At 42.7% G+C, this 24,126-nt stretch overlaps 1 protein-coding gene across 2 annotated transcripts in view; it reads right to left on the bottom strand.

Annotated features, from left to right (window-relative positions):
• Window positions 1-24,126, bottom strand: part of LOC308476882 (heparan-alpha-glucosaminide N-acetyltransferase-like) — a 171,042-nt gene that overhangs the window by 31,734 nt on the left and 115,182 nt on the right. For both annotated transcript variants that reach the window (XM_081004994.1, XM_081004995.1), the window contains 3 exons: window positions 21,347-21,471; window positions 15,360-15,486; window positions 11,574-11,660 (listed from right to left, as the gene is read on the bottom strand). In XM_081004994.1, coding sequence (XP_080861120.1) covers window positions 11,574-11,660; window positions 15,360-15,486; window positions 21,347-21,471 — 339 coding nt within the window. The remainder of the gene's footprint in view (window positions 1-11,573; window positions 11,661-15,359; window positions 15,487-21,346; window positions 21,472-24,126) is intronic.

Genomic DNA, 24,126 nt, shown 5'->3' on the forward strand with positions numbered 1-24,126 from the left:
ACACAATTTTCCCTCTCCCTCTTTTTTCCTCTTTTCTTTCTTATTATTTTGCCCCTTTCTGGCTCCTTCTCTTCTATCTTTCTAAATAAATACGATTTCCTTGTTTTCTACTTTGTATTGTAATTGATTGTCTGTCACGGCTACACTTGTTTAGCATTGTAAACATATGACACATTTTTCTAAATAAATAATGTTTCCAATGCATACTAACATATTCTTAAAACTAAAGTGGCATCTGCAAATATGGGTGAAAATGAGAACATCGATGCATTCTTGCCTGAACGAAAGAAAAGTAACTAAAGCCATGTGGGAATGTATCATAAAATGTGTCTGACTCCTGAATTAAGTTTGCTAAGTCCTAAGCATATTCACTTCTTGTCACCCTTTACCACTAAAAACTTCAGCAAGAGAGCACAGATTTATGGGAAAGTAACCCTTTGAGATTCAGTATCTAACTTCCACTTCTAAGTAATCATTCCCATTTGTGGCTTTGTCAGAATTCATCTCTCTGTCAAATCTGAAATCAAACTCATGAGAACAGATGCCTTTGTAAGAGTTCCAATATTTCTTTCTTCTGCTTGAGTCACCCTAGTGACATGTCATCACTTCTGCTTCTCAGTCTAATAAATGGATGGCTGCTACAGAAGAAAACCTACAGGGCAATAAGTACTGGCAAGGATGGCTTCCAACTTTGTGGTGCCCTGGTTTGGAGGATGCTGCCCAATTCTTGCCCATAATTTTGTTGACCGGGAGAAAGGAGAATAATAATATGGCAGTTTTTCTAACTGGGCTGCTAGGTACGCACCGCAAAACTACAAAGGTTGATATTCAGGGTAAGGCTATACAAGAAATTCAATATGCATTTAAAGTCAAATCTATCAAATTTGAACTTTCTGCAACAATATGCAAACCAAAACACAACCTTTATTAAAAAATCCACATCCGAATTCTGTGATACAGTTCTCCACCCAACCAATGCGTACAAAAATGCATATATTAGTGGAAAGTGTGCATTGAAAAGGAAGATAGTTGTGAAAACAACATTAAAATGTATTTATATTTGGAAAACTGCTTGCAGAAATATGTACTTTGGTCAAAAGTGCACATAAAAATTCATTAGGAGAAATCCAGACAAAATTTCACGAGTTGCTTTTTTTAAAAGTGAATTGCTGCAAATTGGGAGAGCTGAATTAAAGATTGGGAAAATAAGAAACTAAAAGAACCGAAATTAACAAACCTGTGTCTGAGTGGCACCACTGCAGACTGCAGGTGATTGGGCTCACTTGATTTTGTGATCCTTCATACAAAAAAAATCCTGTACATAGAAAATAAGCACACCGTGGTGAAAGGCTAGCTTCTCCATTACATGCATTCAGTCACATAAGTCCTCCTCTGCAGTCTAAAGTTATTCAGAACTCACAATGCTGGAATTCAACAATTCTGATTCTAGCTCTTCTGAGTAGCATTACACAATTGTTATGTATCAGGCACGTCCAACTCCCAAGAGGCTGCGATTTACTCACAGTATAAAAAGACCAGCTGTGATCTATTGGGGGGGGGGGATTGCCCAAAGTTGGAACACAAAGCTAATCGACCTAAGACACCAACCCAATCGACCGGTGGATCATGATCGACCTGTTGGACATGCCTGTTATATATAAATTGTTGTCCAAACTCATAAAATGCCTTAATTATTTTTTTTAAAGACCAACACAATAATCTCCTAGGGCGCCTTAAAATACAAGTGGAGAACCTCAAGAAATCCCAATTGAATTTGCATGGTTTGTTATTATTAAGTAAATAGCTTATATTGCATCGTGGATTTTTATACCTGTCATTGTTAGGATAAATCCAGATGGAGGAAAATTAGAAACAAATGTAAAATATGGGTCATAAATATTCAACTGAGACATAACTCAGTGTAAACATCCGAGAGGTTAAAAACGGGGGAGCAGAAAACACAATTTCTGATGGAAAAAGCAGAATGCTTTGAACACATAAATGCAGAATCAATATTTCATGTCATTTATACAATTAAATACATAAATAAGCCCAACCAACATGGAATGGGAAATAATTCCTTCCAACCAAGCTCTACATCATGTTCCTCACATTTTTTCAAACATTAATTTTTAAAATTAGTATTCTCATGGTGGAAGTAAAGTGGTCCAAGCAAACTGGTAGGCAGAGGAAGAATATCTTCACTGTCCAAGTACTGCTCCCAAATATTCTATCTTGGGACAACACATTCCTCTTTCTGCATTTTTTAAATCCTGAATTGCAGTCTGACACTATCCATATTTGGGGGGCCGCCAGACACCCCTCCCTCGGCATATAAACCTACTAATTTGGAAATGACTTTCCTTAATTGCCCCTGAAGCAGAAATTGATCCTTGGGAGCCATACAGAAAATGGCTTAGTTTTCACTGTGCGGGGAAACCCGTGCCTGCTTCAAACAGCCACTGTGGGCGCTCTCTCTCTCTCTCTCTCTCTCTCTCTCTCACACACACACACACACACACACACACAATTTCCTGTAGACAGAAAACTAGGATGTCAGGGTATAGAACTGAAGCCTAGCCTTCTCGCTGGCATGCTAATTTTCTGTCTACACGAAAATTGTTTGTGGAGGAGCATTCTGTCATGTGAATCCCCAGGAAGGGGAAGACTCATGAAGATCTACTCAGGTAGGCAACACTGCTTTCTGATTCAGAACTCCTTGAGATCCCTGTAAACAACCACCTGAACTGCCAAAAGATGCATCTGAAGTTCCCCAAGGGGCAAAAAGTGCAACTGATGAATGCTGTACTTAAATACCATAAACGTTATGAAGAATGTGCACAATGTTAACTTTTGCTTTGCTCTACATGTGCAATTGTGCCGAGTTAGAAGAAGATAAAAACAAATAAATACATGTAATGCTCTTTGCCAGAGCATAAGCGCTATGAGTTCCTTTCCATTCCCAGCAAGGCCTGGGCCGTCACGAAGCCTGTGCCAGGATATAACAGCTCAGGTGAACTTAGCCCCTTATAGGAGCAATATCGCCACTATCTTGGCTCTGTCCCAGGTGCTGTTAATCCTGACCACTGTGATCACTTACTTCTTTGCAACCTGCTACCTTGTTTACGAATACCAGCTATTCATTGCTACCATGTGCTACTACTGGGCACCTTTTCATTCCAGGTTGGTCCCCTTGCCTAGCATGCCTCATGGGCTGCACCCCATTGGAACAAGTCAGGTCACTCAATAACTTGCCTACCAGAAATTTGAGTAAGAACAAGAACACGTGGTAATTATGTTCATAAAGGCAATGAATTCTAAAGCAATTTCCAAGGAAGGCTTTACCAATATTCCTTCCTCATTGTAAAGAATATTCTTAGGACATGACTAAGTCCTCTGATTTTCTGAGGACAAGCACGTGAGCATTCAGGCTCACAGCTGTCTGAATGTTCTTTCATAAAATTACATGCCTATCTTTCCATCAGAGTGCATTTGAAAGGCTTTTGAAAGAGGAGTAAAGTTACTTTCAAAGGTGCCTGCCAGATTTTTTCCCCCTTCTCCTGTTTTATCAGATATAGTCCTTCTGTAAAAGGAGTTAGTGGTTGATGTAATTTCCTGCCAATGAGAACTTCGAATGAATACAATTAAAGAGACTACAAGAAGCATAGCTTATCATCTCCACTTCCCAATTCATCAAGGCTTTATCTCAATTTAGGAAGTGTATTTGTTTTATTGTTCTGCAAAAGAAAAGAAAAAAGGACTGATGTTGTCAGGCACTGCCTTTCAATAAACTTTAAAAAAAAAAAATAAATAAAAATAAAACCAATAATAATAATAATAATCTTTGTTTACTATGCATGTGTTTTAAAGATTATAACACATGAAATAAACATAAATACTGTTTTTTAAAGAAACAAAGCTGAAAACCTATTGCCTCATAGTTGTTTCAGTCCACTCACAATAAAATTCTCCCTTATGCCTTAAGGGTGGGTCCTGTAGTTATTACTTTTCTGATTTCCAATTATAACAAAATGTTATAAACATTAAATCATGTATCGTGAATTAAACCCACTGCTGAGGAATATTATATTTTTTTCAAAACAGTTAAGATCTGAACCACACACTGCTTCACATTACCCTCATTTTACCTCTGCATATAGAGTCACTTAAGAAAAGATGAGCTTTTTTTGGTGGATGAGACCAATGTCCATCCAGTCTGGGGGTTGGCAAACTTTTTAATGTCAAAGACCACATTGCCTCTGCAGTAATCTGTCAAGGGACACATATCAGTGGTGGGCTGAGATGAGGCCAACTGTGGATGAGCCCCAAACCAAACCAAACCAAACCTCCAACCCCTTCGTTAAACTACACATTCTATCCATTCCTTCATTTGCACTTCCTTCTCCCATCACCCTTCTCTAACTATTTATTAATCCTCACGTTCCACACATCTTATATTCCAATCCAACATTCTGATCAAAGTCAAGAGAAACACACACCACAGCAGATTGGGACTCCCTGGTCACTCTGAAAGCAGCCAGAAGCCCCTTGAAGTTTGCAAGCAAGGCATAAAGGCGATGACTATCACCTGTGGCTTGTCCCCAGCACCTGGTATGTATTAGTAAACTGAGGTGAAAAACGAAGGCTCAGTTTAGCTAACATTCCTTATAGCTATTGATAGAACTATCCTTCACATTTTGTTTTCCCAGTATATCAGCTTTGTGTGAATCATTCCTGTAACAAAAAGGAAAGGCAATATAGGCTCTGAGATGTCTTGGATAACCCATGACTTGGATCCACAAATGACTGGATCCAAAGAAATTTCTGCTTGTGCAAGATAGCTCTGCTGAATCCCCCATCCCTCTACAGCTTCCCCCAGAAGGTGCATCAACTCTCAGGAGCAGCTTTTCGGGGTTTTGAAAGGGTATGTAGGGAAGTCAGGAGTCTGGAAAATCCCACTGTACAAGTAGAGTTGCACATGAGCACCTCTGCATCCAGCCCCACTGGTGGAGGAAGGGGGCGGTGGGGCGGACTGCCCTGGGTGCCAACTCTGAGGGGGGTGACAAAAAGGCACCCCGCGGGAGGCTCGCCTGCTACCCTGGGGCATGGCAGTGCTAGCTGCCACCATCGCACTGCCACAACCGCATGCAGAAGATCCTACCACCACCACCACCGCTGCAGCTGCAAGTGGAGGATCCTGCCGCCGCCACCACGAGCGGAGGATCCCGCCGCCACGAGTGGAGGATCCCGCCACCGCTGCATCTGCGAGTGGAGGATCCCACTGCAAGCGGAGGATCGCACAAACGCCGCTGCAGGGGAGGGTTGCCCCACCCCCTGTGCGATGGATCGCCCCTCCCCCGGGTGCACTGCATGGCTGCCACTCCGGGTGCCCATGCAGCTTACTCCGCCACTGTCCAGCCCAGTGTGTTTCTCACTAGTAAAAGCCTTACCCACAATTTATGACTTAAATAGTCATATTTAAGGATTTGTAGAACTGAAAATCATCATTCAACTAGTTTGGGTATCAGAGGCAAAACTGATTAGATTGACTATTTTGTCCTGAGTGCATGTTAAATAAGTCCAGGCCTGGATTTGGACTGCCTTACTGTTTCTATGAAGGCGGATTTCTGCTTATTGAAGAGCACAGCATATGGGACCAAACATTGCCCTGGCTGTAGCTGATGGGAATTTTATTTTACTGTTGGTGGGAAGACAATATTACAGTCATGGCAATTGGCAAAGCTGAAGTGGCAATGAGGCTGTGTTCTGTTAATCAGCAGTTTTCACTCAACAGCTATTCAGAAGTGTGGGAAAATTCTCCTTTCCAAAACTAATTTTCCATATGCATTAATAACAACCCCAATTTTTATGCTTGGGGAGTGTGAGTGAAAGTTTCTGCCTGCTTAGTTGTCAAAAAATTATACCACCATCTAAATAATATTGGCAGAACAAATGCCACTTGACTGCAGCTGATGGGGGTATACATTTAAAAAAAAATATTTCCTAGAGGAACAAATTCATCCAACTTCAATTCATTATTCCAGAATATTTCCTACTGACATCAGGACAGCTTCTCTGGAAAAGAAATGGATTTGAAGGCTGCAGATTTAGCTATAATAATAATAATAATAATAATAATTTATTATTTATACCCCGCCCATCTGGCTGGGTTTCCCCAGCCACTCTGGGCGGCTTCCAAAAGAATATTAAAATACTATGATACATCAAACATTAAAAGCTTCCCTAAACAGGGCTGCCTTCAGATGTCTTCTAAAAGTCTGGTAGTTGTTGTTCTCTTTGACATCTGGTGGGAGGGCGTTCCACAGGGAGGGCGCCACTACCGAGAAGGCCCTCTGCCTGGTTCCCTGTAACTTGGCTTCTCGCAGTGAGGGAACCGCCAGAAGGCCCTCGGTGCTGGACCTCAGTGTCCGGGTAGAACGATGGAGGTGGAGACGCTCCTTCAGGTATACTGGACCGAGGCCGTTTAGGGCTTTAAAGGTCAGCACCAACACTTTGAATTGTGCTCGGAAACGTACTGGGAGCCAATGTAGGTCTTTCAAGACCGGTGTTATATGGTCTCGGCGGCTGTTCCCAGTCACCAGTCTGGCTGCTGCATTCTGGATTAGTTGTAGTTTCCGGGTCACCTTCAAAGGTAGCCCCACATAGAGCGCATTGCAGTAGTCCAAGCGGGAGATAACCAGAGCATGCACCACTCTGGCGAGGCAGTCCGCGGGCAGATAGGGTCTCAACCTACGTACCAGATGGAGCTGGTACACAGCTGCCCTGGACACGGATTTAACCTGTGCCTCCATGGACAGCTGTGAGTCCAAAATGACTCCCAGGCTGCGCACCTGGTCCTTCAGGGGCACGGTTACCCCATTCAGGACCAGGGAATCCCCCACACCTGCCCGCCTCCTGTCCCCCAGAAACAGTACTTCTGTCTTGTCAGGATTCAACCTCAATCTTAAAAAAATGAGATTTCATCTCTCTGGAAACAACAAGGTATCAAATTAATACTAGCGTGCTGTAGTGAACTGAAAGTTGACTTGCATGATCACAATGCTGCTGAAGCCGTAAGTACTTCCCTATCAGCCAGTGAGGTTTTTAAAGAAGGTGCACACGGGTGGCGCTGTGGTGTAAACCACAGAGCCTAGGGCTTGCCGATTGGAAGGTCATGGTTCAAATCCCCATGATGGGGTGAGCTCCTGTTGTTCAGTCCCAGCTCCTGCTCACCTAGCAGTTCGAAAGCACATAAAAGCGCAAATAGATAAATAGGTACTGCTCCGGCAGTAAGGTAAACGGCATTTCCGTGCGCTGCTCTGGTTCGCCAGAAGTGGCTTAGTCATGCTGGCCACATGACCCGGAAGCTGTCTGCGGACAAACGCCAGCTCCCTCGGCCTATAGAGCGAGTTGAGCGTGCAACCCCAGAGTCGTCCGCGACTGGACCTCATGGTCAGGAGTACCTTTACCTTTACCTATACTCCTATTCATAGAGGCCGCTTGGGCCCCTGGTTGTCAAAGATGGATCAAGGAGCATCCCCAAGCAAAAGACCTGCTCCTTCAGAGGGAGTGCAACCCATCCAGAGCAAGCAATTAGCCTATTTCCCAGACATAGGAACCACCACCACAGGGCCTCCATCTTTCCAGGATTCAAGCTCAATTTACTCACCCTCATCCAGCCCACCATGGCACCCAGACTCTGGCCCAGGGCTTGCACAGCCTCACCTGCCTCAGATGTAATGGAGATGGTACCCAACTCTATATCTCCATTACATCTGAGGCAGGTGAGGCTGAGGCAGGTGACCCTGCAAGTAGCAATGGAGATACCATAGAACAGCATCGCCAATACATGAATAGTGTTGGGGTGGGGGCTAGAGGAACGGAATACTAACACCAACATTCAAAGCACACATCTCGCCCCTCTAATGCAGCAGGGAAGCTGTTAAGAGAGCCCTAATGTTACATCTGTGCCTGCCCACAGTCTTCTGCTGGAATAGAGAGCAAATAACTGTGCTGCACTAGTAATGATTATCACCAGGAGGTGGTCTCTGTCATTAACAGTGAGGTTTGCTGCCACAGTAGGTCAGGACAGGATCACCAACTGTGCAGCTGTTTCTTTAGGAATAAGAGGATTTAAGCAGTCAAAGTGAAGCTTATTTTACCTTACTGATTCCAGCAGGAGCTAAAACATTGGAAAGAAGGCATGACGTGTAGGAGAACAAAAATAAAACACCTAAACTGGGATGTTTAATGCACATGTTTTCACCATTAACACTTTACAATGCTTTATAGAGGCCCAGCCAAAGCACAAAAAATATAAGCGTTACTATGGAATACTGCCCAGATAACTTAAAAGGCTAAATAAGGGAAATGTCCCACTGAGCCACCCCACAAGCATTGGCTGAGTGAGTGCTATCCATTAGAGAGTTTTCAACACATCTCACCATCTTTATCACTGAATAGGGATTGCAGAAATTTGCTGCACTACAAGATTTGCAAATATCAAGAGCACATTCTTAACAGTTCAGCCATAACAGTCAGAGAACTGAGTGCAGGCAGAATAAAAAGGGCCTAATTACCTTCAGAAAGAAGGAGAAATCAGTACAACCACCAAATGGGAAAAGTCTCACCGTTATTAGATAAAAAATATTCCTCAGGAGCACTAAATAAGCATGTGCACTGTATCAGTCATGCAGACGTAGAGACATTTATAGGGCGTGTGTTGTACAGAAGTAGGCAGATAAGGAGAAGCGTGCAACCAGTTACATGTAAGGTTTCTTTTCTGAACCAACTCTAACCAGAAAATTGGGGAGAGATCCAATTAGCTGTTTGGAAGTGGAGGCTTGGTTACTGTCACTCTGCCCACTCCTTCCCTGAATTATTATTTTATTATTATTTATTAAATTTGTTAGTCATTTTATCTTGCCCTGGTCAAGCCACAGTGACTTACAACCCTGAATAGCTGATCAGCACCATAACAATGATCTGTGAGCTACAGGCACACAACCTATTGTACAAAAGCATAGCAGGATCAGAATGACTCCACAGAATGACTCTGCTTCAAACTCTGAAGAGCCACTGCCAGTCAGAGTAGAAATTATGAAGAGCCAAAAACAGACAAATGGTCCCACATTGTGTATGTCACTATTTTTCATTCCTGCAGATCTCATATGTACCTTTCCCTCACTTGACTCATGGAAGCTGATCAGCTTTGAAAAGCTCTTCCTTTAACAGCAATAATTGGTTAAGACCGAAGTCTCAATACCCGGCTGGTTTCAAAAACCACTCTCAGCAAATTACACAGCAAACATCTGCAGGGAATTCTAGCCTGCACCATGATGTCAGGCAGCAGCTGTCCTGAAGGAGGACTCTGCTGAAAGGGTCCTGAGAGCCAGTGAGGAACATTGTGGGGGAACGAGTCTCTCAAACTTGTTTGGTAATCCTCCCTCTGCTTCTCCCAGCTGACAGACCTGACACCTCATACAAGCCTGAGAATTAACTGTGCTCATAAAATTAGGAAACAAGAGTCCCATAAAGTTGTAATGAGCTTTGGGTTTCAAAATTCTACGGGTAACTATCCTCGGACCAAGGGAGCCATAAAAGACGCCTTTAAAAAGCAGCTTTTCCATGTATTTACGAAACACCCAATTTTCTTAAACATTTCATATAAAAGAGGCCGTGCTTTTTACTCGGTTTACTTCATGTTCTCATGATGTGCAGCATCTGTTAAACAAATTAATATCTTTTTTAAAAATGCTAAAAAGGAAACAAGATTTCTTGCTCTCCTTTTTAAAAAAAAAATAAAACAAAAAAAACCTCTCTGTTATTGATCCATTGTGGGCTTATGCACAAAATGGCTGGGCCTCTTTTTTCTCATAAAGTCACTTCACAGGCAATATTAAGGAACAGGAGGGTCACAAAGTGAAAAGGTCCACACAAGCTGTTTCTGATACAACTTTGTTTCTTACACAGAGAACTCTACATATAAAATATTTCTAGAGGGACTAGTTGTGTTAGTCCATCGCAACAAAAGCAACCAAGAGTCTTGCAGCACCTTAGAGATGAACAAATTGATTGTGGCATCTGATGAAATGGACTCTGGTCCAGGAAAGCTTATGCCACCATCAATTTGTCGGTCTTTACAATTGCTTGATTGCTTTTGCCATATGGAAAATGTTGCCCTACAGTGAAAAAATCCACAAGGATTATGCAGGAAAGACTCAAAAGCAGGATACTAAATAACTGCAGATTCCTGCCTACAGCTCTTTCTTTCAACATCAACATTTCTGGACCCAAAGAATACCATGCGGTATTCCATTGTTGAAGTTCAACACCGCAAGTCTGAATCTGGCTAGTAGTATACAGATGGGGGTCTACTAGGAAATTCCATGGGAGCTGCTCTCTCTTTGTTTGAGGAAAGATGGGACAGAAAAACAAAGAAACATATTTAGGGTCCATTAAAAAACACCACTCCTATAGAGCAAAGGTGTTGCCATCCTATCAGAAGTCAAGGAGATAAAGAACTACAAAACTTTCAGAACACATCTGAATACATCTGAAGGTATCTGTATCAGAAAGTTTTTAATGTTTGACGTTTTTATGTGTGTTGGAAGCCACCGAGAGCAACCCAGCTAGATGGGTAGGGTATTACTATTACTATTACTATTACTATTACTACTACTACTACTACTACTATTATTATTATTATTTCATAACTGTCCCCCACATAAAGTTCTACTGATGTGCCTGAGGATGACAATTCATGGTTCCCCTTTCAGAATCATTTTCCTACATCAGACTAATAGATAAATCCCTTTGGCCTCTGTGGTCTGGTTCTGACACAACATTAAGACAGATTTCATTCCCAGGGAATGCAATAGCGGGAACAGAGTGTACCATCATCACTTCACTGGGGGATATGCTTTTCAAGCGTCAAGCTACACATGATGATCAGCCAAGTAAATGTTTTTTCCCAAAGGTTTTTTTTAAAATACCCGAAGCAGCTGTGGGAAGTACATGCATGGGGAGGGCTAGGAGGATGGTGGCACTTTTCCCCATCTGAATTACCTTTTGCTCCATGCGGGGAAGAGATGAGTATCCATCCAGTGGGGGGGACGGACAGTTCAAGACAGGATAATTTTAATGAGATCAAACACCCACAGGTAACGGGATAAGCAGCCCCTTCTTCTCAGCATGAACATCTGGAACAGACTGCTGCTTTTTACTGTGGCTATGGGTAAAAACCTAGGGGTCACATCCACATGACTGCACATCCATCATGTGCAGTTTGTCTCTGATGAACAATGTTGTTCCATGTACCTGCCCTTCCTCCATTATTCCATAACCATCTGGTGGCTTCAAATAGCTCTGCAAACTGGTCCTATTACTGTCCCTTGCCCATCACACACACCAACAAAGCTAAGGGAGTAATCCATTCTACAGTGTGCACCTTCTCACAACCCAACTGCCCATGGCTGCTACTGTGTGAGATGAGGAAAATCTGGTCATGTGAATCCAAAAGAACCTTGTGTGTACAGTGCATTGACCACAGCACTTTTAACACACCAAATTACCTGAAGTCCAAAGAAAGCCATCAGAATGGAGTTGATTGTACCCAAAATGCCTTCAGGATCAAAAGGTTGAGTGGTTTTGTACAGCTCCTAACAGGAAAGAAAACATTGCTTTGGTTACTCAAAACTCCCAAGATCTAAAACAGCAGGCAGCCTCTCAATTTATGATATTACAGGTCACAAAATAAATGTTGGCCACATAAGACAATGTGGCATACATCCAAATTGTCTCACTTCCTTAAATATGTATATTTATTCATTGCATCAAACACAGTCATTAATGCAAGAAGTTCAGAGGCAGCCGGCTCATTTGTTCATTTATCCTGTGCCAGAAAAATTTAACTCCCTTTTTAAAATAAATTATCATTTCTATACCAAAGACATCCAAACAGAGGCAGATTTAGGGAAGCGCAACCAGTTTGGTTGCACTGGGCCTTGACCCTTATGGGGGGCTGCAAGGGACACCACAACCAGGATTTAAAATGGTGTGGCACAGTGCACCCCTGAAATTTGGGACCCCAATGTTCGCTGCTGATCCAAATCTTTTCTCTGAAGCGATTATACAAATACAAATGTTATATCACTTTTTGCTTCATTTCATCCCCCCTCCCCCAATTTATTTTGAAGCAATAACAAAAACAATAACATTAGGAATAGGCAGGCGTCATATAAATCTGTAACACTGATAGCACTGTAGTTGAGAACATAAAATATAAAATGGTATAGAAATTATGTGAATAATAAGAATAAGAATAATCACAGAAGCCTCAACAAGTTGCCCATAGAAATGGCAGTCTAGTTACAGTTTTGAGACATGAGCTGGTTACCAGTCAGCTTTATTCACAAGGTGTTTTTAAACTCTTGGGAAGTTTACAGCAGCTATATGGGAAGCTGACATTCTGCAGCATCCATCCATCCATAATGAGGGAACACTCTACTATGCCAACTTTCTTGGACACAGCAAAATTTGCCTTATGCCATTGCTGGACACTACAGACCACCAGCTCGTAGAGATGCCATGAATATTCAGAATTCAGTAAGATTTCAAACTAAGATTGTGTATCTACTTTTGCAGAAGTTTTGACAATACCAGTTATGGGGGTTTTTTGGCAGGGAGAAGTGTCAACTAAAAGCAGGGAATGAGGAAAAAGAGGTCCCCTCTCAAGTCTTTCCAGCTTTACTGATCTCAAATCACTGCACACATACACAAGTAACATGTATAAAAACACATGTACGCCAGAAAAGTGTGCATAAGATACATGTATTAGTGAAAATAACAGGGGGGAATGCACTATATTAGGGGAAATTGCTTTGCAAAAATCTGCATATTGGGCAAAATTGCAAAGAGAGAGAAAAATTTTGCACTAAAATACTGATTGATTTTCACCAGGAGCACATCCTTGCCTCATATTGGGTCCTTGGCCAATTCTGTGGCACTGGCAGTTAAAGGATATCAGACAGGGGAGGGGGGACAATTTGGGGATCCACTGCTAGCCAGGATTAATAAATATTCGGAGCTAGATGAGCCACTGTTCTGATAAAGGGTTGTGAAAAGTCAGGCCGCTCAGAGATTCAAGACCAACACACTTCCCAGAGCTTCCTATTGCTCCCTGATCCTTATACAGTGGTACCTCGGGTTAAGTACTTAATTCGTTCTGGAGGTCCGTTCTTAACCTGAAACTGTTCTTAACCTGAAGCACCACTTTAGCTAATAGGGCCTCCTGCTGCTGCCGCGCCGCCAGAGCACGATTTCTGTTCTCATCCTGAAGCAAAGTTCTTAACCTGAAGCACTATTTCTGGGTTAGCGGAGTCTGTAACCTGAAGCGTATGTAACCTGAAGTGTATGTAACCCGAGGTACCACTGTATACCTAGAATTTTACTGTACTTCACTGCCTTTTAGCACTGCCTTTTAGTGCATAGCCATCTAAATCATTCCACCGAGCAATTGAGAAAAAATGTATACAGAACTAAAAAATCTACAATTTTCTGACAGTAAGAACTGTTGCTTAGCTGTCCTTGAGGTGAACCTAGCCTCTCTAACTTGCCAATCCAGAGGTTAAAAAGGAACATGGAGAGAGCAGCCAATGTAGTTTGTGAGACTTGCCAGCATAGCATTGTCTCGGGTTAGGCTCTTAGTCCCACACTGCCACTCAGCCTCCTTTCACTGCCTGGTTTCTTCCCACAACTGTCTTTACTTCTGTTGGTCTGCCACTCCTGTTCCTAGCATCACCACAGCAACAGTGTTCCTTCAGCATTCCAGAAGCCAACTGCCTCATCAGAACGGCAGATGAAGGGATGGGCTTATTGCAGCCACTTTATGGGAAAACTGGTAACTCATTAGCCTGCCCCCTGACCCTCTTAAGAAAACTAGTTGCTGTCTAGGGCCTCCAAAGTATCAGATAGAAAGCATTTTCTTGCCAGTGCCAGTAGTTCTGTTTGTAGACAAGGCACCCAATGACAGAAGATCTAAACACCACTGTGTTTGACAAGCTAGTTTGCTTTCTTCTTCTTCTGTCTATTCAAAAACGGCCAGCTGGTAGCCTGCTAAGCCACATACAGCCATCAAGAGGATTTTAACAGGCCTCTAACAGTCCTCCTAAATTCTAAGCAAGACATAGGAAACTGTCTTATACTGAGTTAGGCTATGGGTCCATCTAGCACACCATTACTTAAATCGAATGGCAGCAGCAATCCAGGGTTCAGACAGAGGGCATTCTCACCACCACCTGGAGATGCCGGGGATTCAATCGAGGACCTTCTGCATGCAAAGCAGGTGTTCTATTACTGAAGGGGGGAAAGCAAAAAGCTCACGCACAACTTCACTTTTCAGAAAAAGATAAATGTTTGCAAGGCAGGTGCTCCACTTTTCAATGTCCCAGCTCCCTTTTGGATTTTGTATGCCACGTGCAAATGTATATAAAATGCTGAACACTGGAAGGTGCTAGATGATGCCAGCTTCTTACTATGGAGCACAGAACTGCTGTTAAGTATGGTAAGTTGCTTCGTGCAACAAAATACACTTTTAGACACTGGGTGACTCTCTGAAGATTACAGTGGCCCTTCAAGGATACAGAAATTAGAAACGCCTGATCTATATACCCAGCAACTTGAAAATTATACAGTGGTACCTCGGGTTACAGACGCTTCAGGTTACAGACTCCACTAACCCAGAAATAGTACCTTGGGTTAAGAACTTTGCTTCAGGATGAGAACAGAAACCGTGCGGTGGCAGCGCAATGGCAGCAGGAGGCCCCATTAGCTAAAGTTGTACTATCAGGTTAAGAACGGATCTCCAGAACGAATTAAGTTCTTAACCTGAGGTACCACTGTATTTAAAAGGAGATCAGTTTCTAGAGACCAGGAATTAATGCTCTGTCAAATGTTCTTAATACACAGAGGTATTAACACTTCCTGAAACATCTGGATTAGAGAAAGGACAGACGGAGAGCATTTGTCCAGCTAAATTGTGGTGTTTCTTATACTATTATATGCAAAGATAAATCCCAAAGAGCTGAGATTGCTTGTGAACTTGACTCTGAAACTCCTGGCTGTCAAACCTTAACACTGCTTTCACACTAGATTTCTTCCATCCTCTGGGGGTGAGGGGAAAAAATCAGTATGATAACGGTGCCACAATAAGTGTTCCTTTTGTTTGGCTGCACCTGGCTAATGTCTGACAGGAGAAGGAAGGGAATGGCTAAGTGATGTTATCATATAAAAGCCAAAGGCCAGATAAGCCCAGCACTTACAAACACTTCACCAAGCCAGCCCTGCAGATAATCAATTACCTTACATGTAGGGTAGCAATATATGTGGTCCTCTCCCAGCACCAACTTATCAATGTACCCCGCTGCACCGCCAGTACAGTTGGGGTATTTTCCATCATCTTCTATCCCCCCAGGGCCCAGGTAACCTCTGCAGAGAGAACACACAATATTAATTGCAGCTGTCAGTTTTCCAAGCACCGGAACTGATTTTATTTTTCGTCACAAGACCAGTCTGATATGACAAGAATTTGAAAACGAATTAGTGAGCTTATTTTCAACTCCTGAATAGCATTTACTACACATGCACCATTAAGTGTAATGATCCTTTTGATCTCTGAAAGCCAAAAAGCTCTGTTAATTCTGGCAATCACGGTTTTTGTTGCCTCTCTGATCTTCCCCCAGAATGAGATATAATTTTTAAAATGCATTAGAATACGGCAATCTGAAAACATGCTTCCCTAATTGAGATGTACCATCTGCCGCAAAATATCTACAAAACACATCTCTACTAATTCAAATGTTTGATGTGCCTTTGCTTTTTCCGTCTCTGAAAACACTGGAGGATGGTATCATGATTAGAATATAAAACCGGTTCTATGGTGTCAATATTTACTGTGTGGATTCATCCCCAACAAAGCTGCATTTTTCCACAAAACAAAATTTTAGCTTTTACTCTCTGAAAGTATATACACTCAGAATGTAACCCTCAAATTTCAAATATTGCTTTCCAAGCAGAAAACAGGTATTGTTTACCTGTTGGCAGGGCTGCAACTGCACAATATAGCTGTGGGTGGCAATAGAGGTATAATAGCATTTTTAAAGACAAACTAAAATCCACATAGTAGTGAGCAGACATTTGTGTTCATCTCTGGGTTTGCCATATTTTGAAGAGCAAAAAAGAGGAGACATTTGCCAACTTCTACTTTTAACTATGATCGTGATGACGACTCTGCCCATGATAAAGAGGACGTGTCCTGGAAGCAGAGGACATATGGCAACCCTAATGTGAACCCATCTTCTAGCTGGTTCTTATGCAAGAAATAGTTAAGAAAAATGTGTTGCTGGGCAATGGGGAAGCCTAGTCTGCTGCTTCTAACACTCTTAAAATGGAAAATGGGAGATTTTATGCTCACTTAACTAAATTAGACCCTGCCTGCAGCAGAACGATCTTGGGTTGCAGTAAGGAATACTAGAGCAAAGAGGCAATGGTTACTCACCCTTAGCAAACTGCAAACCAGCAGTTACTCAAATCTGTCTCCAGCATTACTTGGAAAATGCAGGACCTTGCCTTCTGAGGCACACAGTAGACTTAGCAAAAATTGTAGTTCGTATGTTTGCATATTCAGCATGTTGTGTCTAAACTGCAGGTGCATTTCATAAAGTCGTCAGGAGGATGAGCCACTCTCCTCAAGGCTCGCTCCAAAAAACCGCTAATGTGGTTCACCAACACTTGTGAGAATGAATACCCTCCCTAGAATCCTACAAACTTAACAAATCAACTTAATTCCATTTGCCCATGACTGGCGCTATAGAAAACTTAATCTGAAAACATGGAGCTAGTTTTTCACACATCTCCCCAGCTGCAGTTTCTGCACAGCTTCTAAGAGCGTATAGAATGCATATTCCATCACTCACTTTATGCTAAGCTGATTCCACTAATACAACTGCACATATGTGCATGAAATTGGTACCAGATTGTCAGTGCTTAGAGTGGAAAACATAGGAGTTCTGGGTATTGAAAATTCATTCAGCTAGGCTTCTCCTAATTTAACTTTTTAAAAGGCGGCAGGAACACCATTTCAACAAATGATGCAAAATGAAGAATGGGTCAGAATCATAGCCTTAAATGAAGAATGGGTCACAGCCAACGTGGCCATGTTAAACCTGGCTTCCACCTCTGTGCATGAAAGCATGCATTTGTTCTTAAATAGTTCAGGGTCGTGGTCCAATGTTCATTGAGAAAAAGAGTATTTTATTCCTCGAGAAGATGTGTGTGATTTATGGCCGCATATTAGCTTCCACGGAGTGAAAGAGATTAAAGAATCACACTCTGTCATGAGCAATCTGAGATGGAGGAACAAGCTGCATCCATCTTTTTACACTTTCAAGAACACTTCTTTCTATCTATTGTATTTCTGTGGCATATCATTTCCTCCCAATCAACTAAAATCAAGGTGTCACAAGTCCCTTTTATTGCACTTCGGGTGCATCAGAAGAACCCGAACGCTAACTTCCTGTTGCAAGCAATTTTGCAAAAATTCTCTCTACCATTAATAGACAACCAATCACCTTTAAATCAATTCTGCAGCAGAAGTATGGCGTGTACAATGAAATGTATAAACAAATAACTATTGACTTTCTCTGTATCTCATATTAAAAATCTTTGCTAACATGCAGGTGCAAGCAGTAGAGAAACTCTACAAAGTTTACCCAGTAGAAGAAGAAAAGTTTCGAAGAATCTAATGTGCTTCAAAATACTTCATTTTCTAATGGGGTAACTAGATGAAGGGGTTGAGTAGAGAAAGATGAAATATGAGTTAAGTTGGGTGGAACTTTTCATAATATGCAGGCAGGGAGTTCAGTCGATGTGAGGATGTGATCCTGCCTCCTTGCAAATGGGGAGGCAAAGAGCTGTGTTGATCTGGCAACATTTTGAAATCTACAGCATCGTCCAGTTTGCAGTGGTTAACTCAGGGTTTCCAAATATGGAAATAGAGGAAAGTGCAAATGGAGAGGATTGGTCAACCAGCCATTGATTTCTCCAGGACCCTTTGCTGTGTATTATAATAATAATAATAATAATTTATTATTTATACCCCGCCCATCTGGCTGGGCCTCCCCAGCCACTCTGGGCGGCTTCCATAAAACCAAAAATACAGTAAAATCACACGTTAAAAACTTCCCTGAACAGGGCTGCCTTAAGATGTCTTCTGAATGTCAGGTAGTTGTTTATCGCTTTGACATCTGCTGGAAGGGCGTTCCACAGGGCGGGCGCAACTACCGAGAAGGCCCTCTGCCTGGTTCCCTGTAGCTTTGCTTCTTGCAATGAGGGAACCGCCAGAAGGCCCTCGGCGCTAGACCTCAGTGTCCGGGCAGAACGATGGGGGTGGAGACGCTCCTTCAGGTATACTGGACCGAGGCCGTTTAGGGCTTTAAAGGTCAGCACCAACACTTTGAATTGTGCTCGGAAACGTACTGGGAGCCAATGTAGGTCTTTCAAGACCGGTGTTATATGGTCTCGGCGGCCGCCCCCAGTCACTAGTCTAGCTGCCGCATTCTGGATTAGTTGTAGTTTCCGAGTCACCTTCAAAGGTAGCCCCACATAGAGTGCATTGCAGTAGTCCAAGCAGGAGATAACCAGAGCATGCACCACTCTGGCGAGACAGTCCGCAGGCAGATAGGGTCTCAGCCTACGTACCAGATGGAGCTGGTAAACAGCTGCCCTGGACACAGATTTGACCTGTGCCTCCATGGACAGCTGTGAGTCCAAAATGACTCCCAGGCTGCGTACCTGATCCTTCAGGGGCACAGTTACCCCATTCAGGACCAGGGAATCCTCCACACCTGCCCGTCTCCTGCCCCCCAAAAACAGTACTTCTGTCTTGTCAGGATTCAACCTCAATCTGTTAGCCGCCATCCATCCTCCAACCGCCTCCAGACACTCACGCAGGACCTTCACCGCCTTCACTGGTTCTGATTTAAAAGAGAGGTAGAGCTGGGTATCATCGGCATATTAGAAAGAACCTTTTCATTACAGTTGTTCCTATGGCATATGGGAGCTGCCCCCCCCCCGCCACCCCCATGTAAGATTCCTAAAGCACACACCATTGCTTTCCTTCCCTCTTGGGGCAGACTTTGGTCTTTCACAATTATCAGTTTCAAGTTGCATCTTAGAAAGCTCAATGCCAGATGCAAAAAGTGGGATTGTTGCAGACATGTGTATGCCTTGGTATGATTAGTATAACATGTTCTTCATTTCCTTTCTCCTCTTCCTCCCCCCCCCCCCCACCTCTATGCCTGGAGCAGTTTTGCATGTATTTTTAATTGTCATTCCACTTTTTTACCATTTCACTGTATTATGTAAACAGGCAGGTTCAAAGCCACATAATTGCAAGTGCTCTGGTAGACCTTTTTTTAAAAAAAATCATTGCCTCTGAACTATTAGATAATTTCCCTCCCCCCCCCCCAAAAAGAAAAACAGCAAAATTTGTGAGACCTAATATTATTTCTAGCATAATCTAGCCAACTTTATCATTCCATTGACTTGTGTGGTACTAAGAAATAGGGAAACAACCCAAAGTTCCTTCAACCTCCCCTTAGTGCAAGACTTGTAAGATTCCAGTGCAAAATCTAGGTTACTGTCATAGTACCAGTAATGGGGTAGGGGGACGTTATTGTTCCCCATAAATAACTCTTCCTACACAGTTTTTTTCTCTCTCTTCACATGCCACGAAAGAGAAGATTGGCTTCTTTTTCACTTCTGTTGTTTTAAGATAACAGCAGCATTTATCTGCAAGGGGAAAAAATTATTGTGCTTCGTTTTAAGTAACAGGAGGGGGAATTGTTAAGAGGTAGCAATATAGCTTTGCCTTATTCACTAAGACATGCAAATGATCCCATACTAAAACACAAACTGATACATCTATTTCACACAGCTCTTCTGCAATCCCTTGCATGCACCTCAAGCTGTGTCTGCTGATGGCTAGATCATTATTTTAAATGATAAAACAGCAGGACACATAGCATATGACAGCCTTGCCTTGCCAGTGCCTTTTTGAAGGATGCATGTCCTGGGGTACATGAAAGAGCTTGAGAAACACAGCCAAAAACACCCGACAGCGTATATTACTAGGTATGTATCAGTCACAGCAAGCCAGCCCTGTTCCCTCTTCTACAATTCCCAAAGAATAGGGTTTTAAGGGGGCTAAATTCACTCATTTCCAAAATTGGGATTTGAAATTTAACACCACCGACACTGCCCTTCAATTTTCTGTCCAAAGAAATGAGAACTGACAGCACAACCCTAAGGACAGGGAGAGGTGAGATTCTGACTTGAATCTGGGACAGAAGAGCTCTCAAATGTTTTTTAACTGGACTTGGGGAAAGGGCTCAGTGTACTGGGGAATAATACACAAGGGCATTAAAAATGACTGCCTGGCAGGTGTCACTTAGAATGGGAGTGGAGGGTTCTTTAGGGTCCAATTATTTCCAACATGGATTGTAAATGGAAGCAAGTCTAATGCAAAGGTATGTTTCTACCAGGTCTGGCTGTCTGAACTCAAGTAGATATTGACCGAACAATCAAACTGGAAACCAAATGGGCTTGGAAAGAGGAACATGGATAGTCAGAGGGCGGACACTCAGGGAGCAGTTTGCACTGAATCTGAGCAGCCCACTCAGAATTAAAAGCTTTTGAGCACCAGTTGCAACTCCATTGGCCCCCTTCTGTCATCTGACCAGTGGTCAGGGCTTGCTAACCACCTGATATTTTCTCAGTTGAAGATAATAACTGGAATATATTTCCTTAACGGAAAATCTACCTGACAAGTGGTGTTTGTGTGTGGCAGAAAATACAGCAGTTGCCATTTAAACTGAGACAGACAGAAAGATGGGAGTTTTTTGGCTGGCACTGGCAGAAGTAGGATGCAAATGTCACACTTTGGGATTCAGGATTGGCACTTGCTGCCCGTTCTCTGAATCTGCTTGTTTTCAATAAGCTATAATTGTGTGCTTGCAAATTAACAGATGTTACAAAGATGCTATGAGCCTCCAGTGCTTTCTCTCTCACTGCAAATAAAAAGATCCTGTTTGCGGGGGGGGCGGGGGGGGGAGTACACAGAGAATATCCTATCACTTGGGAAATGGGTAAAACCATTGGCCTCTTTTTGAAGTTATGTACCCTTCATACAATAGGTTGTTTAGGAAATGACCTTTCATGATAGTGAATAAGACCTTTACAAATACACTTTTAGAAAATTCTACTCTACTGTGCATTCAGACTTGCTTACCTGGGGCATCCAGGGACAGGTAGCAGGAATGTGAGGCACAGCCAAAGGGTCTCCAGGATCACCATGATTACCCACTCTGGCCAGTAGAGAACGATATCCCTTAGTGGAGCCCACCAGTTACCAAACTTCAAAGAGAAGGAAATTCACAAGATCAGAGATACGGTCAAGAAAATAAATATGGCCACTTCCAGAAGAATGTGTGTCAGAACCACTCTTTAACCCCCAAAAGTTTTCTTCCCTCACCTTCATATACATCAATAGGAAATTGCTCTCTTAACTACATGAAAGTGAAAGCAGCAATTAGAATGTTAGCCACTTCCTGTCTCCGTCACTTGATTCACATGCAAAACACCCTGAAGACAATCCATCAAATCAAATCCTAGGCATACCTATGGAGGGAGGGTGAGTGAGCATGCTGAGTGCTCATAAAAAGCCATAAGGTCATATTTATCAAGCGGTTGCCCAGCTACTAGGTCAGTGATTTTGCATGTGTTCAGTCTGTGTGCAATATGCCTTCAAAAAAAAGAGAGAACTTTATTCATCTCATCTCCCATGTGCTAACCAGGGGAAAGTTTGTTGTGCAGACAATAGACAATGCAATCTACTATGCTCTCAATATGTGTCATGGACTGGCTGGATGCAGACGAGTGGTGGGAAGCACCAGCAGGAGAACCCCCAGAGGAACTCCCAGAGGATGAAGGCTCAGAGCCAGGGGAGTGATGGGGGGCATGATGGTGAGTGGTCAGAGGGAGAAGAGGGAGTAGACTGGGAGGAGGAGGTGTTGGAAGATGAAGAGGCAACAGGGTTGAGTGAGCAGGAAGAGGCTGTGGTAGAGAGCAGCTCAGAAGCAGAAGCAGAGGTGGGTCAAGAAGCAGAGTGGAGGCAGGCTGCTGAAGAAGCCAGAGTCTCCCTCTCCTGCTGTGACCAGCTCCCTTGCCCGCTGGTCTCCCAGAACACAGAGAGGAATGAAGAGGGCAAAGCAATGAGACACAATACAAAGGTGCCTTAGGCTGATAGGGAAGCAACCAGGGGAGGAGTCTTAGAGAGTGGTGGGAAGTTGGGGACCTTCAGTCCTCACAACTGCCTCACAGAGACAAGAAAGACTGATTGGGAAGAGTTGCTGGGTGGGCATGGTCGGCCAATTGGTGTTAAAGAAGGATAGAACTTTTTTTATGTATGCAACAACAGCAGCAAGGATACTCATCGCGAAGTATTGGAAGACACAAGATTTGCCCACCTGGGAAGAATGGCAGATGAAGCTGATGGACTACATGGAACTGGCGGAAATGACTGGCAGAATCCGAGACCAGGGAGAAGAGTCGGTGGAAGAAGATTGGAAAAAGTTTAAAGACTATCTACAGAAATATTGTAAAATTAATGAATGCTAGAAAAAAGTTGGAATGAAGTTATATGGCTTTAGTAGAAATATTATAAGGAATTAAGTACAGATAGGTTAATAGAGCATTAAAGGAAAAAATAAGGTTAGAATGAGTTAAGATAATTATAGGATAGAAAACAGAGGAAGATGGAAAGGAATTGCTGAAATAATTAACAGAAGTGGAATACAAAAAGGGAGGTGTGAGGAGGTCGTGGAAATAAGTGAATGAAAGATGGGATAATGAAATTGTTTGATTTATCTTATTGTCTTTGTCTTGTTTTGTTAATTTGATGTGTTGCATTGTATTGTTTTTCTTCTTTTTAGTGTTTAAGTTTTTGGAAAAATAATAAATATTATTATTTTTTTTAAAAAAGGGAAGAGTTGCTGGGATAACTAGGCCTGCACTGTTTTGGTTTCTTTGAATAAAGAGTTGACTTTACTGACTCCAGGTGTTTTATAGCGACCCTTCTCCTGATCCAGCTCCTGACAATATAGCCCTAAGGATGGTGGGTACAGATGGGGGATTTTCTGCAATACAGTTCTCCAGCCAACTAGTGGTTCAGTTCATTTTTTTATGCCATCCTTTGTCACTGGATCTTTATTAGCTGAGGATTTATGCTTGATGTGGTCACCCAAATTCATTCCTGACACAGATATGCAAACATAAATTGGGAAAGGGTTTAGCTACACATGCGTGTGTGTGTGTGTGTGTGTGTGCGCGCGCGCGCGCACGCAGGAGAGCTGCTAGGACTACTGAAGTGTTCCCTTGATGCTGACTTCCAAGGAGCCCTTTCCCCTGCTAAATGCTGAGAGATGTCTGGTCTGTGCATGAAATGGGACTGGAAGGCATCTTTTCAAACATGAATGTGCAGGAGAACAGCCATCTTTAAATGCGTGCCTTTGGTGCCAGGTTTTCAAAGGTGGCTCCTGAGGGTTCTCGTGCAAGCGTCTGATCCAAGAAGCAACAACTAAAACAGGAAGGATAAAATCTGCCCCACATTAATGAACACATCATTTTAATTTGGGGCCTGTGCCACGACACCCATTGCCATCTCTAATGCAAACATATATGTAGGCAGTTATTAAAAGACAGTTATCCAGCAGCTTGTAAAAGCTCTATTGAGTGACTGCAGCCTGTTGTGTAATTACATACTTAGCTCATCAGCAAAGTATTTATCATTATTAGCTGATCATTATCACTAGGAGAAGACACTAGAGTCTGGTCTATAAATACGCATTTAAACCAAATTTAAAACAGGATCGTCCAAGTCAGAGATAAAAGGAAATGGAAGGAGGGAGGGAGGAATGAGGTCACTCAGTTCACTTGCTTGCCAATGAAGAAGTATTATTTGTAACATTCCCTCTAATTTATGTCTTGATCTTCTCAGACTGGAAGCCAATG

Source organism: Podarcis pityusensis (genome assembly GCF_964106645.2).
Source record: "Podarcis pityusensis genome assembly, chromosome: 5".
Classification (NCBI taxonomy): Eukaryota; Metazoa; Chordata; class Lepidosauria; order Squamata; family Lacertidae; genus Podarcis; species Podarcis pityusensis.